Genomic DNA, 17,546 nt, shown 5'->3' with positions numbered 1-17,546 from the left:
ATTTCCCTTACCTATAAAGGTGAACAAATTGTGGTAATTGTAGTCCAGTTTTACCTTATTAGTTTTAGACCAAGAAGCAGATATATGTACTAATTACATTCTAACCTTGTATTTTAAAAACCTGTTTACAAGTCTCAGAGCAATCCTGTTTAGAACTTCAGTTGGCGCAGTAGCTACTGCACTAGCCAAAGGTGTCACAAACATGCCATAAAGCATATTCACAACACCATGTAAGTGGAAGTGCTGGCAGGGAGACCTGCACTGCCCCTGCTTTAGGAGCCACTGACAGGTAAGGTGTAAAGAAGCACAGGGGCATGGGAATGGTGGTGGGAAGGGTGCATTTCTGAGTGGGTAGAAGGTGGAATGGGGATGGATTGGGCCCGAGAGGGGGGTTGGGGATCCGTGGAGGCATCCTTTGCCATAACCTAACTCCCTTCCTGGGCCAGATGGCCCTACAGGGCCACTTGAAATTCCACCAACTAAATAGCTGGCCGAGATCCAAATAATCCCATAGGGCAGGCTGGGCATTACTCGGGGTAAGGGGAAAAATATCCCCTTATCCAGCTGGCTTGCAATTAGGGCTGGACAGAGCACAGGCAATGTGGCCAGGCTGAACCAGTGCTAGTTAGGACTGGGTTGTCCTGTACTTTTCTCATTCTTAAGTAAAATGCCTAAAAATTTGAAAAACAATAGGCAGCATCCAGATCTTTAGCAGAATGTTGCTTCATCACTGTAAAGTTATGAAGTAAAATTATCACTGCAAGTTAATTTCTTACCTTGCCTAGATATCACCTGGACGCTGAGCTGCACTGTTCCATCTGTCTTCACACCTTGATCAAACAGACTACGATCTGGATCCAGCTTGATGATAAAAGGAGATAATTGTATTGTAAAATCAGTGATCAATATTGATAAAATTAAAGGAACTCTAAATTTTTCAAAGAAAAGCTGTGATTTTACAGTGAACAAACATTTTCCCACCATATCTGACACACGTGAACATTTTATCTCTGTGTTATCTAATCAATCTAACGTTCATTTTGACATTCATTTTTGTTAAAACATCTATGATGCTATCGTACCAGTGCTTCCCAAACTCCGACAAGGGAGTTGGGAGCACTGAAGGTTGTTGTAGGCGAGGGGTGAAGGCAGCAATCCCCAAGATCACGCTGCTGCCGGGGCGGGAGAGGGGTTTTCTACTTACCTGCAGCTAGCACAGCAGTCCTGAGGGGTCTGGGAGGTGAGAGGAGCAGTTTTTTTTTTTTTACAGCTGCAGAAGTGTAAAAAAGAAAAAAGAAAATACAGGCACTTCCAGTTTTCACAATGAAACAGAAAGCACTCGTTTTTTCTTTCTTTTTTTTTTTTACACTTTTACAGCCATTGGGAATGTCATGGATATGTACATGTTAGGCCTTGGTTAGCATGTGGAGCCTGAACCAAACTAAGTCAGTAATGGAGAAATGGCTAGCAGTTCCTAGCTGCAAGAATGTGAGTAAACAAACAGAAAGATTGTTGTCTCTCCTTTGCTGGCCAGAAAGGACAGACAACAAGAATTACAACTCATTGGAATGTTTAACACCTCAGTAGACTGAGGGGCGCCGGAAACGAATGCAGCCATGGATCTCCAGTTGGGAGGGAACCCACTCCGAGAAGGTTCTGTCCTCAAAAGTTTCTGATTGGACAGTCTAAATAAGTCTGAAGTCACCTCAGCACTATTAGCATAAGAAGTATAATAATGAGCGCCCCAAGGGGTGTGTGTGGTTCTTCTTGGACAGAGTTTTTGGGTGCAACATCCTGCACGTTGAAGCTCCATTGTCCACCATGGGCATCTACAGGGAGCCGTGCAGAAGGCTCCCTGCACCCCCAGGACTGCAGCACTGGCTGCAGTTAAGTAGAAAATCTCCCTCCCGTCCCTGGCAAAATTCCTAAATAAATAAGTCTTCCCAGAACAGTTCTGGGTTGCCCACAAAACATCTGTAAACTGAATATAATTGGGTAAGAGGCACTTTTTCAAGTGGGTGCTCCTTTTTTTTTAGCAGGGGGAGAGTAACTGGCCCACCTCACTCCAGCACTGTCTGTTCCTAGTGGCTGTCTGCTGGTATTCATTTGTATCTTTTTAGATCGTGAGCCCTTTTGGGACAGGGAGCCATTTAGTTATTTGATTTTTCTCTGTAAACCACTTTGTGAACTTTTAGTTGAAAAGCGGTATATAAATACCGTTAATAATAATAATAATAATAATAACAATAACATAACCTACTAGTGTGCTGATGAATATCAACCATACCATCTCTTCCAGCCAAGCAGCTGTGATAAATATGCACAAGAATAAAATATCTAGTCAAGGAACGTAAAAGGAATTCTACTGGGAGAATACTTTAAACCTTATATACAAATTTATAATGAAAAAGATTTTGCTTTACCTGTATATCCTGTAGACAGATTTCATGAGCTTCCAAAGAACACTGAAGTCTTGGTTCCAGTAGTTTCTTAAGATTTCCAACTGGTTCGTTGATATCAATAGCCTGACTCACAAATTCTGCAGTGGTGTAGGTTTGCTCAACAATGCTGAAACAAGAATTACAAGGAGTCTTGTGCAGTATTCACATGAAAACCACTAATGTAATGCTTTAACATTAGCATATGTGTAGTAGTGTCCAGACGTTTGATGTGTTTTTAAAAAGTTTTGCAAAGCATGGAACTTGCACAGCTGAACATTCCAACCAGTCAGCACTTAGCTGGTTCTGTTTCAGCTGCTATTATGAGACAAGGTTTATACTCAGAGTTTTGAGAAAATGTTTTGAGTTTTGAGAAAAGACCAAATTTTCAGAGTTTGTGATCATGGTGTACTAAGTTACCAGGGCACCAACTTTCAGCAGAGAGTGAGGTCCAAGTATTTCTACATAAATACAGAGTTTAAAAAGCCTAGAGGGATAGCTATCAGGGAGGTGAGGAACACATTAGTTATGGCCCTCCATACAACTTCCATACTCCAACATGATCCTTGGGCTAAAAAAACTTGCTCATCACTGCTTTAAGGCAATGGGTCCCAACTTTCTTTTTGAATGCTATCCCTTTAAGGAGGGTATCAAACCGATTGGGGATCCATAGTGCTATTAGAACGGCACTTCCAGGTTTCACTGCTGCTCCTGCCAGCATATAAGTAAAAAAACCCTTTTTTACTTACATGGGTTTGGCAGGGGTGGAGGCAAAAAAAATTCAGGTATGCAGCCTCTGAACTCCACTTACCTTTCTTCAGTGCACTCCTGTTTTTCAGTTCCATCTATTTCAATTTCTATTAGTTCTTCTGCTTCTCTTTTAGTCATGGTTGAAATATATCAAGAGGCAGCCTGCAAAACAGAATCTCAAATATCAGCTTCCTATACTTTACTGGTTAATATGCTCTTAGAATGAAAATTCACTAATTTTACTTGATGGGACACGATGGCATGGTGGGTTACCGCTCAGTCAATGAGCCTGTTGACCACAAGGTTAGCAGTTTGAATCTGTGCGACAGGGTGAGCTCCCGTTGCTTGTTCCAGCTCCTGCCAACCCAACAGTTCTAAAGCATGTAAAAATGTGAGTAGAAAAATAGGCACTACCTCCGTGGGAAGGTAATAGTGTTCCATGCACTTAGGTGTCTAGTCATGCAGAGAAACTGAGATGAACACTGCCCCTAGAATCAGACACGACTAGGTTTAACGCTGGGGGGGGGGGAACCTTTATTTTTACCTAATTTTACTTGAACTTCCCATAAGTAACTTAGACTGAATCATACATATGCTTATTGAGAGTAGGTCCCACTGAACTCAGTTGGACTCGCTTCTGAGTAGAAATGCAAAATCCTAAGCATTCTTACTTGTAAAGTTCCATTAGATCTGTAGCTACCAATCCCACTTTAAAAGACTTTCACCAAAGAACAGTGTTGAAATTAACTAATTTTTGCCAGGCCTAAAAATGTATACATTTGATCCCTGTTGCATATATGCAGTGTTGGGCAGAAACGGCTTAAACATGTGCTTGTTTCTTTTATTGATAAGCAGAAACTCTCTCAATCTTTGCATTTTTTTAATGAAATGACTACTTTTGCAGCATATCATATGGGACAAGACTGCAAGTGGGTGGTTAGCAAATAGTTTATCTGTAGCAGCAATTTTCAAACACTGCTGCTGGAATTTGGGAGTCATACATTAGTTAGGGCCACTGGGGATGGGAGCCCCCAGTCGGTGGTGTGCCTTGCCAATTACTAAAAAAAACTGGTGGTGTGCCTGACAATTTTAGCACCTCCTTGGTGCACCATGAGATGAAAAAGGTTGAAAATCGCTGATCCATGGAAACGATTTTCTCATTAAATTTGTGCATACAGAGACATTCCAATAGCTCCTTCTTTAGTTCTATCATTCAAAAGTAGACAATGTATAGAACAGAAGTATTTAAATCTAATTTTAAGCTTCAAATGCTGGCCAGACACTCCATATAATGTAATATCTTGCTCTCAACTTTCCATCACTCAACATACAAACGTATGAATTGTTTAACATCTAGGGACCAATTCCTATCTTACTTTCCAGTGCTGATGCAGCTGTGTCAATGAGGTGTGTGCTGCATCTTGCAGTGAGGAGATAAGTCACAGAAGCTTTCTCAAAGTAAGGGAATGTTTGTTCCATTACCTCAAGCCTGCATCAGCACTGGAAAGTTGGATAGGATTGGGCACCAAGAGTCAACTTCAAGCAGTCTAACACACTAAAGAGAACCATTTTATTAATTCCCATAAGAAAATAAAAACTCAGTTTGTTGTCATTCATGTTGTTACACTACCTTCAATTTGATGTTATTCAGTTATGATGTCTATAGGGGAAAGGGAAATAGAGACCTTAAGAAAAAGGCACTGAATTTGTTATAAAACTGGGTTTGAGATAATTATTTCAGAAATAAGAGGTCTCAGACCTTAGAATAACAGAACTAAGGCCTTCTGAAGCAAAACGGGTAATGTATGGATAAGAATGCACACTGCTGCAGAACAAGACAATTTTTTCTCTTTTTCAAAATGGTTCTCTAATTGTAATGTAGCCCTAGTTTCACATCATCCAACTGCTGTCAAATTGAGGTCTTAAGTCTTTAAAACAGAATACTCACATCCCATTCTTAGTTATGGGGTATGGGGAAATTCCAATGACTAAATAGAAGCTTACTTAAAATCTTAGTTAGTACACGAATAACAAGTCTGCAGAAGAGGCGCAATGCTACACTTTGCAAAAAACTAGTATATAGGAGCTTGTTAGCATACAAACTTTCTGTAAAACATATTTTCAGACTTTAAATATTGCACAACACTGTTAGTCTATCTCAACCAGGCCACCAGAATGGGTCCCAATCCTATGCCTAAACCCTAGTTTAGGGGTGACAAACATAAGGCCCTGGGGCTAGATGTGGCCTGCGGAAGCTTTTTATCTGGTCCTCAGGCTCTCAGCTGCTGAGCACTGCCAAGGTGTTACTGCTGAAGAGGCAGCCCACATGAAAACTGGGCTCTCCCATAACTTGAAATATGATCAGTATTCCCGTATTTTCTCTTGTATCATTTGCAGCTAACGAGTTCCTAAACGAGAAAAAGGTGTTTATTTTTTTTGTTATGACCTGTTTAATGACATCACTACTGGCCTCAGGAGGCATGATGAATGCTATTTGGCCCTCTGTATGAAACAAGTTTGACACCCCTGCCCTAGTGTGTGTGGTTCTCGCCCGCCTGCCGCCTGCCGCCTGCCGCCTGCCGCCTGCCGCCTGCCGCCTGCCGCCTGCCGCCTGCCGCCTGCCGCCTGCCGCCTGCCGCCTCTCTCTCACACACACACACACAGCCTGATCCTGTACAGGCCTACTCAGAAATGAATCCCATTGTGTTCAATGGGATTTACTCCCGGGAAAGTGTAAAGAATTGCAGCCACAGGCTACAATTCTATGCATACTTTCCTGGGAGTAGGCCCAATTGAACACAACAGGATTTCTGAGTAGACAGGATTGTGCTGTAAGCCACTTACTAATTAACTGTGGAACACATTCTGTACTAACATTAAGTGTAGGGAAATAATTTCACACCTGGTGATCAGTTCCTTGAACTCAACCATTCTAAGTGGGTCCCAAACGTTTTAGCATCAAGAAACACCTAAAAAATAATTTCACTTTACCAGCTGCTCAAGCCTCTGTGGCTATTGAGTAGTAGTGGCCACCCAAGTAGTAGGTTGTATTACCCTTGATGCGCACAGCCAAATCTGCCTTGCCAGATTTTTGACCAACTCAAAATTGGTTCTTGACCCACTAGTGGGCCACAAAGCCAGTTTGGGAATTGCTGTTCTAAAAGAAAGACTGCAACAGTTGAACAAGCACTAAGAAGCCCCAGCAGATCAGACTAAGACCCCAATCCTATGCATGTCTACTCAGAACTAAATCCCATTATCATCAACGGGACTTACTCCTAGGTAAGTATAGATAGGACTACAGCCTTAGGGGGTGAATGAGGTGACTGCCAGCTGCTTAGTGCTTTGAAGTACTGGGGGGGGATAGTACATACTGAAAAGACATGTGACAAGGAGTTGCGGGTGAGGAAGGGGCGAACTGTGGCGCTCCGAGCCCAACCCTACACGTGGCTACTCAGAAGTAAGTCCCCTCAGAGTCCATGGGCTTCCTCGCAGGCAAGTGTGCGGCCTCAGGACTGCAATCCTATCCATACTTACCTGGGAATAAGCCCTATGGACTCTGCGGGGACTTACTTCTAAGTAGACACGCGTAGGGTTGAGTTTTTTAGATGGGCTGTTTGGGAACAGCGACTGAGAGCCCAACCCTGTGCCTGTCTGCTCTAGTCAACGGGGCCTCCTCCCAGGTAAGGACTGCAGCCTGAGCCCAACCCTATGCCTGTCTACTCAGAAGCAAGCCCCATTCGAGCCGGTGGGGTTTGCTCCCGGGTAAGCGTGGCCAGGGCCGCAGCCCAGAGAAGGGAAGCCGCCCGGGCGCGGGCCTCCCTTGTGGAGGGGCAGAGGGCCCTGTACGAGGGCCCCAGCCAGGGAGCCGCTCCTCCCGCCGGCGGCGGCGCCTCCTTGTTGTTTGAACTCGGAACGGAAATGAGACTCGCGCCGCGCGGGCCAGAAACGGAAACAAAACACCAGAAGCGAGGAGGCCACGAGACCCCCTCCCCCCCGGATACAGCGCCAGCGCTTCACCCGCGCGCCGCCCGCCCTTCCCTCGAGAAGCCCGCCCGCCGCCGCACTCACCGGCCGCCTCCGTCCCCCTCGCTCGCTCGTTCCCCGCCGCCGAGCCGGCCCCACCACGGGCGCGCCCACGGCCCGCGCTCCCCGCCTTCCCCTGCCCGCAGCTCCACGCCGCACCCCCTCGGCGCAGGACGAGGCCGCGGCTCCCTCACACTCCGGTGGCGAGGCCTGCGCGTGGGCCCTGGCGGGGAAAGGCGCGACACAATCCCCCCGCGCCGCACCGCGCCCGGGACTACAACTCCCAGCGCCCCTCGCGGCCGGGCGGCGGTTGGCCGCGCCAACGGCCGCCGCCACTTCCCCACCCACTGAGCGAGGGCGGCTCCAGGCCGGAAGCGCCCCTCTCCGCTTCCGGTGGGGGAAGCGGGCCGGTCGCTGTTCCTCTTCTTCTGAGGAAGGTCGGGGGGATCCTGAGGCAGGGGACTTACGGTGAGCCTGGCGGGAGGAGGGGGTGCTGGGAAGGGAGCCCGAATAACGGCCGTTTCATTTGAAAAAGCAACTCCCGAAGTCCTTTGCGCGCTCTGGAGGCGGGGCGAGGGTGGCTCGGGGTGTTGGGTTCCTGCAAGGTGACCGGCGGTGCTGCTGCTGCCTGCGGAGCCTGGAGCGGTGAGGAGCTCTGAGGACGCCTCAAGGGTCGCCGGCTGCTGTCTTGCCTGGTGGGCTTCTCTCTTCCCCCGTCCCTTGTGGCTGTGGTGGTGCTGCCCTTCCCCTCCATTCTCTTGTCGGCTGGGCGAGTGTGGCAGAGGCTCTCCTGTTCCCAGCCTTGGGGGTTCTACTAGGCAGAGTCTCCCCTCTGGAGTCCTTCAGAAAGCACCACCATCGTGTGAGGGGTCCGAGCACCCACAACCCACGTGCGGTGGGTGGTGAAGCAGTGCCTCCCCTCCGGAGTCCTTCGAAAAGCACCGCTGTCGTGTGAGGTGCTCAAGCACCCACAACCCACATGTGGGTGGGGAGGCAGTCGAAGTCCTTTGAAAAGCGCTGTCCGCATGTGGAGTGCTCAAGCACCCACAACCCACTTGTGGCACTTTTTGACAGTGGTGCTTTTTGAAGGATTCTAGAGGGGGGTGGACTGCCTCGCCCGCCCGCACACCCCCCAAACGTCCCTGATTTATTGACAAGCTTCCCAGGTGTGGTGGCACAAAGATAACCAGCTCACCCAGTGAGTTTTGCACCCCTCCTGAGGGGGAGGTGGCCACACTTAGGAAAACGCCACGTGGGTACTTGTAGTATGCTTTTAAGAGGCCCTCAGAGAAGCCAGACAAGTATGAAGAGCTTCAACTCAAGGCTGTTAGGCTGAAGCCTTGATTGGAGCTCTTGCCTGGTGCCCATCGCCTGACTGACCATCCAGTCCTGTCCAGCTAGAGAGCCAGGCTGGTGTAGTCAGTGGTTCAGGAATTGGACTTAGACCCGGAAGATCCAGGTTCAAATCCCTGCTCAGCCACCAAGCTTCCTGGGTGACCTTGGATCATAACTCTCAGCCTCATCTACCTCACAGGGTTATAACAACCAAAGGGTGGGAGGAACTATGTATACCACCCTGAGCTCCCTGGAAGAATAAATAAATTTTCGTGTGCAGTGGGGTGTCCTGCAGTGGGAGGGCAGTCATGGAGACCTCCTCAGGATAAGGGGACATTTGTTCCTTTGCCTCAGGGCTGCACTGTAGTTGCATTGGCACTGGAAAGTTGGATAGGATTGGGCTGTAAGCTCTCTATTAGTAGCAGCCTTGTCCAAGTCCGCAACCAAATCACTGTACAGTATATGCCATAGTTATGCGCATACATAGTTGTGTATGCACAACCTCCTGATTTTAGAAATGGGTTATGTCAGAATGCCAGATGCAAGGGAGGGCACCAGGATGAGGTCTCTTGTTATCTGGTGTGCTCCGTGGGGCATTGGATGGGCCGCTGTGAGGTACAGGAAGCTGGACTATATGGGCCTATGGCCTGATCCAGTGGGGCTGTTCTTATGTTCTAGTTTCTCAACCAGTGGTACTTGAGGAGGGGTCCAGTGGTACATGCAGGAATTACAGGTTCTGCTGCCTTGCAGCTAGACCAGCAACACAGCATCCAGCAGTAGGAGACTCAGTTTGGTGGTGCTACTCCAGTGTGCTTTTTGCATGCTTGAAAAAGCCCCAGTCCTCTCTGAGCCTCTTATTAGTGTTTGTTGCATTGCATCTGCAATCCAAAAGTAACTGGTAATGGCAGCAGCAGCAGCAGCTATTTCTGATGGTACTTCCAATAGGTGGATCATGCTGAGTGGTTTGGTGGAGGACAAAGATTGAGAAGCACTGGTATATACAGTATCTGGTATATCCGCAAGGCCACAGCTCTAGTATCTAAGTACCTTTTCAAACGAACCATTTCTGGGTTCTAATCACCTTTTTTAACTGTTTAAATGGCAAGTTATAATTTATCTCGTTATGTATTGATATTTGTTTAAAAATTAAGGTTTGTTTGTTATATTTATACTCCACTTTTCAGTCTTGGGTGGGATCTCAAAGTAACTTACAGTTTAATAAGTACTGTACATGTTTGTGGAAGTCTGGTCTTGGAGGGCTGGCTGAAATTAAGGATCTTAGCCCATAGAAGCAACCCTTCTGTTTCTCTGCGGACTCAGTCTTCTGGATCTATATATCTTATGAATGCATTACTTTATAAGTGAGAAAATTAACATTTTTTGCTATTGAAAATTATCAGCCATAGTATATGTTTACTTTAGTGACCAAAGAGGAACCGTCTGTTGTTAGTGTTCCCTATTAACTTTGATAAGCTGCCTTTTATTGTATTTAGTCACTGTGAGATGAATCTGTTAACTTGTTTACCAAATGTGTAGGCTTTCATTCTACGTTCTCAAAGCAGTTTAGAGTAAAGCTACATATTTATCTAAAGCCACAACCTATAATATAGTTTATATTCTTATAAGTTTTATTTGTTTTATTGATTTATTTGTAAGTCTTATTTGATATACAACCCCCCCCCCACCCCTAAGAAAACAGCACCCAACAGAAGTATGTTTAGCTGTTTCTGGAATAGCAGAAGGGAATGGAACAAAACACTTAGCCAGTAGAAGAGCATTCCTCAACTCAGGGACAGAAATCTCTACTTCTTGCAGAGCTCAGTCTGGCCTCCAAATGAACTGAAATTTGAAGCAGGGCCTTCCCAGCTAATCTCAAACTATTAGGAAGTTCATATGTGAGTGGGTGCTTTCTGAGATATGAGCCTCTCCACTTGTGTTATCCATTATTATTCAGTGTATTCTAAATAACTGAGAGATAACTGGTGGTATGTTCTTTTTTAGCTGAATCTCCCGCACAATCATCATGATTCTCCAACAACTCTTCAGGATTTCTTCTATTTTCCAGTCAGCTGTCTCTGTCCACTTGCGTAGAAACATTGGCTTTTCTGCCATTGTTTTTAATAAGGCAAAGGAACTCGATCCTGTGCAGAAGCTCTTCTTGGACAAAATAAGAGAATATAATACAAAGAGCCAGTAAGCATATGAACAATTCAGTAATAGAACTTCAAGAAGCCAGTTTTTAGTATCTCACTGGCAACTTGTTTTATCTCTACTGCTGGAGATTAGTTTTTCAAAATGGTGTTTGTTGTGTTTCATTGCTTGTACTATTAAGACTACAGTCCTGTTCATGCTTAGCTCTGAGAAAGGCCCATTTAACTCAGTGAGGTAGACATGCACAGGTGCTATAGAATGTTTGTATGTGTAATTGTATTTTTAAAAGTACTGATCAGTCCTGGAGGTGGAAAGTAGTCAGGTTATCCAGTATGTGATGACTGTGGAATAAATTAAACTAAAACTTTAAATCCCCAAACTGTTTTAAAATAGACCAGACCATAGGATTGCTTTGGACTAAAGGGGTTGAGGAATTGCAGTTATAATATGTGTATAGAAATCGTAATTTAAAACTTCTTTTAAAGACACAGGCTTTAAAAAAACATAATTTTTGTTGCCTATTCTATATTGCTGTGATTCTTATCAAGTCTTCATTTTTTCGTAGCATCACAGCAATGGAAAACTTTCCTTTGGGACCATTAGGAGAAAAATCAATCAGTTGCTCAGTATGCAGCATGTTAAATACACTTTTTCCCAAGGCATCTGGAAAAAACTCATTTTATTCCTCCAATGTAAGACTGTTTGCATTAGCTTGGCTCACTTGTAAGTCTCCTAATCTCAGGAGGTTCTCCTGCTAAAGGGAAATGATTGACCACTGGTAGGTCATTGCCTGGTTTTTGGTGGGTCCTACCATGCAGAGTGTCCAATCAAAACAAGGTGATGAAAAGATCAGACAACTAATTGCCTCAAGCCCTGAGGCTATTCAGATAGCTGCTAATTGCCTGCAAAGAGCTCAGCTCCCTAAATAAATAAAAATATTACTAGTAATTAAAAATACTTTTTCTAGGTCTCTTTTAAAAAAAAAAAGGCTTGTAAACCTAGGTGGGTTCCAATAGAGATTTTTAAAAAGTGGTTCCTGGTGCTAAAAAGTTTGGGAACCACTGGCCTAAAAAGAGCAGAGTGTGAGAAGAGGAGGTCTATCCTTATGTCTCTAATGTGGGTTTAGCATATGACAAGTTAGATACGGAGCAACAGCATATTTCTGACTTCAGCCATCACACAGAGCTTCCTGTACAATTATAAAAGCAAAGTCTAGATTTATTCCATGGTTACATATTTATTATATTGTTATCCTGTCCTTCAGAGGATGAGGTGGCATACATGGTCTCCTCCTCCAGTTTTATCTCTGCAATAACACTGTATTCATGTTCATGGTTGGGTGGGGATTTGAGCTTGGGTTTCCCACTCTGACCACTATACCACACTGATTCTGGTCTGTGTCTTCCTTTCTTTAATCACTTTGTAGTAAGAGATCTGAAAGATTAAAATCCATGTGGTTTGGATATCTGTTATAGCATCTTCATAGACTAAAGAACATGTCGGTGATCACTTTATGTGTTCTGTATGTTCCTTAACTTGCATTCATTTATTGTACATAACAAGAGAACTAATTTTCCCACACTCTTAGGCAAACAAAGATGCTTTTTAAAAAGCATAAACTCTGATTTTCAAACTCTTCCAAGATCAATATTGTTAAAAAATTAAAATTAAATTTTATTTAATAAAATTAAATTTATTTTTTAAAGAAAATTAAAGAATTAACTTTTATATTTGAAGGAAAGCTGGTGGCCCTGTTGATGCTGGTCCAGAATATGAGAAAGACATGAGTGAAGAAATCACCAAACTCCAACGATTATATGGTGGTGGTGACCTGACTAAATTTCCAGACTTCAAATTTGAGGGTACGTACTTGCAAATTTCTGCAGTTCTCATTTTGGTTGCATTATTATATGCACTTACTGTGGGGTTAGGCTCATTGAAGTCAATAGGATATATATAGTAAAAGCTTTGTTTCCCAGCATGCACAAGGGAATCGGGGTTGCTGGCTACCCAAATATGCCAGTTAACAAAGCCTTCACAATAGCAAATTTTAATTTAAACAATAGCAAATGTGTATTCAGTGCTGCAAGACATTCTGCAGCAAAGTATTAGTGCTTTTGACTCTTGTTATATCAAATTTGACTTTTTCACAACATTGTTATATCATATGGTCAATATTTGTATTTATATTCTTAGTATAGTTAACAATTCTGTGTGTTGGATATTAGAGGATGTTTGTCAAGCAGTTGGCTGTATTTAGGATCTCTACTTCTACATTAAATGTTAAAGCATTTTTATCTATGAAGCAAAAGAAATGTGTTTCCATAGGAGCAAGCTCACTTCTCAAAATATTCTGTTCTTGGTAATATTGGTACATGTTTGTACTTTGTATAGCTGGAGAAAGTCAAAAAATTTATGCCTTAATATTGATTCTGAAATCATGAGTCAATTTATACACTGGTCAATTTGGCAAATAAAGCTTCTAAGAGCAGCTGCTTGGTGAGGTGAGGATGGGACTGGGCTGAGAAACAGGACATGGGGGTGGGTTGGGGAAAGGAGTAATTTTACTTATCAGTGAGGCAGCAACAGAAAACAAGCAAGAAACAGTAGCTATTTTAACTTCTCCAAACAAAAAGAGAAGGTGTTTATGGGAATTATAGTCTGTATGAGAGCTGTAGGTATGGAAATGCAGCAAAGCCTACAACTTCCAGAAGCACCTTCATCTGCCTTCAGGTTTGGAGAAGAATGTAAAATGAGTCCCTTTTTCGTTTAGCTTTTTGCTGATGTCTGTCATTTTTCAAAGAATTTCACACACTCCTAAGTTTTACCTCCACTTATCCGAGAGTCATAGAAAATTCTGTGATTTTTGGCTCAAAACCGCTCTCAACTTGAGATTGATTATACCCAGTGCTTTTTTTGTAAAAAAAAAAAAATAGGTGCAGGAACTCACAACGTTTTATTTATTTATAAACCATTTTTTACACACACACACCCGTCCATCCCGTGTGAGCTCCCTGATAGCAAAAGCATTCCTGCCACAGCTGGAGTGAAACACCCCATTTTTTTTTAGGTGCTCCATTGGGCTATAGGAAACTCTCTCCATTGGGCTATAGGAAAGGCTCTTTTTTGACCTTTATTTTTTTTAAAGTTCCAGTTAGGACTTAACCCACAGTTAAGCTCCTGGAGTGAGCCCCCTGCTGGAGGCTGTGGGTTAAGTCCTACCTGGGACTTTAAAAAAAAAAAGTTCAAAAAAGAGCCTGCCTGGGACTGAACTTTGAGGAGTTTTGCAGCCTCAACTGGCCCCCCTTTTGGCAACTAGCAACCAACCTTTATATTTTGCAGCCATGGAGCACCTTCCCACCTTAAAATATATATATATATATATATATATATATATATATATATATATATATATATATATATATATTATTCCTCACTGGGATTTGAACCCTAAGCCTCTGGCTCCACAGACCTGCAGTTTATCCATTGAGCCACCAGAGCTCTTAGGCTCAAAGTGTTTGGAACTAATACTTGAGGCACTGATAGCCACTAGCTGGGCTTGAAGACCTTATATATTAGTTCTGAACACTTTAACAATAGGCTTTCCTATAGCCCAATGGAGAGAGTGCTGGGCTGTGGAGCACAAGGTTGGAGGTTTGAATCCCTCCCTAGCCAGCAGTGTGGAGCGGTGCAAGCAGGGAAAAAAGGTGCCGGAACGCCATTCTGGTGCGTTCCATTACAAAAAAAGCCCTGATTATACCTGAATATCTGCAGTACTTCATCGGATTAAAAAAAATGGTTTAGTTCAGAATGTGATGTGGGCTTTTCTGGTTATATCCATGCATTGCTTTTTGGGGATCTTTCCAGCAAAGCGTGTAACAGAAACCTACCTTGGTAATAATACAGAATGTGTTGCTTCTCTACAGTTTAATGTTTACAAATTTGCAGGCTGCATAAATGGATGTTGCATAGCTGTACTATTTGAAGATCTGTGAACTTTGTAAATGAGGATCCTTTTAGAGCTCCAAAATTATACAAATACCTCTGCATACATGCATGAAAAGTAAATCCCATTGAACCCATTTGGATTTAGTATCCAGTTGGCTTGGATAGAATTGGGAGTTGTACAACACCTGGGCTGCATTCAGACTTAATGCCAACTCAGTTTTAAATGCATCAGCAGAGTCTTGTCTTGCAAACCCTCTCCCCCCCCACCCCGTTCTCTAAACATACTTTGATTGTTAGTAAGTTATGGTTTGCTCAAAGTGCGGTTTGCCTTTAATCCATTTTTGCCCAGCCCACATGTGTACACATTTGCAATGTTGAGCAGAAATGGCTTAAATCAGGATGGTGAAATAATGTTATTTGCTGGCTTGAAGGCAGGCTATGCAATGAGAACCTGGAAATAGGTTTAGACAGCACATCATGTCTATACTTCATCTGCTTGAGACTTGACTCTGCTCATGCATGTAATACCAAATTATGATGTTACACTAGAACAAAGTCTGCAAAACAGAAGTCTGGGTTTTGTTTAATTTGGAAAAGAAACTTTCCAAATTTCAAAAGAAACTTACATCTTTCTCCCCCAATAGAACCCAAGTTTGAAGAGGAACAGAAGTGATGTGACGGACGCATAAGCATCAAGCACTAGTGTCAGGTTGGAGATGTTCAGTAGGCCAGCAGTGCACCTTAAATAAAACTGTTCAGTGTTGACATGTGCATTGGCATTCTGAATTTAATAACCTATACATGTGATTTTTATTCACTCATGTTTAAGACCACTTCTACAAAAGCTTGGCTTCAGTACAGTATAATCCCAGTGTCTTTTTAGATTATTTTTAATTAAACTTTCAATAAATATTCAATAAAATAGTTTGCATAGTATGGCAGGTAGTCAGGATATAAAACAATGTTAAATGGGAAATTCTGTTGGATCACTGAACATGCTGCATTTGCAAAAAAGGGATTGCTCAAATAGCTGGCACTTCCTGAAGCTCACTTTTTATGCATTTCAGTTAGTCATTCCCAATAGGTGTATTTGCCTTCATGTATAGGCTTGCATGTAGGCAAGATTGTAACCATTGTTTGTTACCACTTGAAATTATGGTGATAGTGAATTAAAAAAAACTGAGTCCATATCAATTATACAACAAGTGATCACAACAGTCATATAAAACATAAGTAATTTATGTATAATACCATTTGAGTTAAAAAAAAAAAAGGCACTGATACTGGAAAAGACTTTGTCTGGAGCAAAATATACAAACAGGCCTCAGTAACAGAATTCATAAATACCAGTCTTTTTGACTTCTTTACCTAAAATTGTAAGTATACACAGCATATCAACAAGCTTATCTCTGTAATTTCATTATTTTGCTATCCTCTGAAACATTAAGGCACTTGGAACAAGAACTACTTTAAGTAAAAATGCATTCATCAATACCCTTCTTATCAAGATTTTGAGAAGCTAGCAAGTCTCTAAGAAGAATGCCCATAATCTACAGAACTCATTACCTGCTTTTAATACCTTTAGGTAGCTAATCATTTGAAGAGCAAATAAGCCCTTATCCATTAGGGTGTACCTATTACTACCATTTCATTAGACAAAGATCTATCAAACTTAACTTTGACAAGTGTGTGTCTTTAACTTGCAACAGATAGTTCCTTCACTTCACCATTGGTTTTTGCATGTATCACTAACATTTACAGAATAGAGCTAAAAAATTCCTTTTGTGCAACAAATGATAGTGTGGTGATCCTCATGGAGGCTGCAACTCTTTAAATAATGAAGGACTTGGTATGCTTGAAATCCTAAGGAAGATGAAAAAAATTAAGATGCTTCAAATGTTTCAGCAAAATAACAATGACTGCTGAAAATACCCCACCCCTTGTTTTGGACCTTCCTGTCTCCTGGGCTGCTGAATCCTGATGTTGTATCTTGAAGGGACTGCTGAATCAGCCAGATGCAGCAATTGTTCCTTTGTGATGATTTGTCTACCCACCACTTGCCAACAAACTTGTAGTTGAGGCAGCTCTGGACTGTGAAATCCATCCATTATACAAAGTAGGAAAGTAAACTGTTCAGGTGTTCCTGTGCACCTCCCGCCCTGCCCCCCAATTTGGGAGTTATCTCCATTATGCTGAGACAGTTTCCCAAAGGCAGTATCCTTCTGCCTCATGGTAACAAGAACCACTATCCCATTTGCAGGACAATGTAGGCTGGGAGCAAGGGATGGTTGCTAGACTCTAAGCATGTTTGTCTCACTGACCAATAACCATGAAAACATATGCTACAAGACAGCAGCTGTTTTTGTATCTAGGGCAAGACAGGCCTACTATGTAATATTTTGAAAGAGCTCTGCTAGCCTCCAAAGTTTTCTTGATGTTTTAAAAATAGGAAACTAAAGAATCCTATGAATATTTCAGTGCAGGTGACTTGCTTCAATGAATGCCGAGAGCCACTCTGGTAACTCCTGCTGTAGAGCAGTTTTTGCAATGGTTCAATGATGCATTTAAGGTAGATCAATACACAATTGCTTCCTTCCATCAAGGAAAGGTGATATTGCACAATAGGTCACGTGTTCACATGCTGTCTGGGCAACATTTTTAAATGTATTTGGGAACCTCTAAACGGTTAACACATACAAACCAGCCCCTCAGTCCAGCAACACAAACTGTGATGCAGCTCTCAGCTGCTTTATACATTCAGCCAAGAGTACTTGTACTATGTGTACACATGTATGAGTTCTTCACTTTCCATCAAGACAGTATAACATTCGTTTATCACTTATATTGATACAGAACACTCACCCTTTCATTCTGTGTAGCTTTGTACTTGGAAGTCAT

The 17,546-nt window shown here is 42.8% G+C and overlaps 2 protein-coding genes across 5 annotated transcripts in view; one reads left to right on the top strand and one right to left on the bottom strand.

Moving 5' to 3' along the window:
- GABPA (GA binding protein transcription factor subunit alpha) overlaps positions 1-7,584 on the bottom strand; it is a 21,231-nt gene extending 13,647 nt beyond the window's left edge. Inside the window, exons 1-4 of one of the 2 annotated variants that reach the window (XM_066621653.1) lie at positions 7,260-7,584; positions 3,250-3,350; positions 2,424-2,568; positions 777-861 (exon numbers count right to left, since the gene is read on the bottom strand). In XM_066621653.1, coding sequence (XP_066477750.1) covers positions 777-861; positions 2,424-2,568; positions 3,250-3,326 — 307 coding nt within the window. In that variant the 5' untranslated portion in view covers positions 3,327-3,350; positions 7,260-7,584. Of the gene's footprint in view, positions 1-776; positions 862-2,423; positions 2,569-3,249; positions 3,351-6,179; positions 6,239-7,259 lie in introns of those variants that run through there. The other variant, XM_066621655.1, reaches the window with a different exon arrangement.
- Positions 7,572-17,546, top strand: part of ATP5PF (ATP synthase peripheral stalk subunit F6) — a 19,554-nt gene continuing 9,579 nt past the window's right edge. Inside the window, exons 1-4 of one of the 3 annotated variants that reach the window (XM_066621658.1) lie at positions 7,572-7,682; positions 10,551-10,742; positions 12,438-12,562; positions 15,293-15,357. In XM_066621658.1, coding sequence (XP_066477755.1) covers positions 10,573-10,742; positions 12,438-12,562; positions 15,293-15,321 — 324 coding nt within the window. In that variant the 5' untranslated portion in view covers positions 7,572-7,682; positions 10,551-10,572 and the 3' untranslated portion in view covers positions 15,322-15,357. Of the gene's footprint in view, positions 7,683-7,781; positions 7,910-10,550; positions 10,743-12,437; positions 12,563-15,292; positions 15,414-17,546 lie in introns of those variants that run through there. The other 2 variants (XM_066621656.1, XM_066621657.1) reach the window with 2 other exon arrangements.

The sequence above is a fragment of the Tiliqua scincoides genome, chromosome 3 (genome assembly GCF_035046505.1).
Source record: "Tiliqua scincoides isolate rTilSci1 chromosome 3, rTilSci1.hap2, whole genome shotgun sequence".
In the NCBI taxonomy this organism is placed as follows: Eukaryota; Metazoa; Chordata; class Lepidosauria; order Squamata; family Scincidae; genus Tiliqua; species Tiliqua scincoides.
This window is presented reverse-complemented; position numbering and strand designations above follow the sequence as displayed.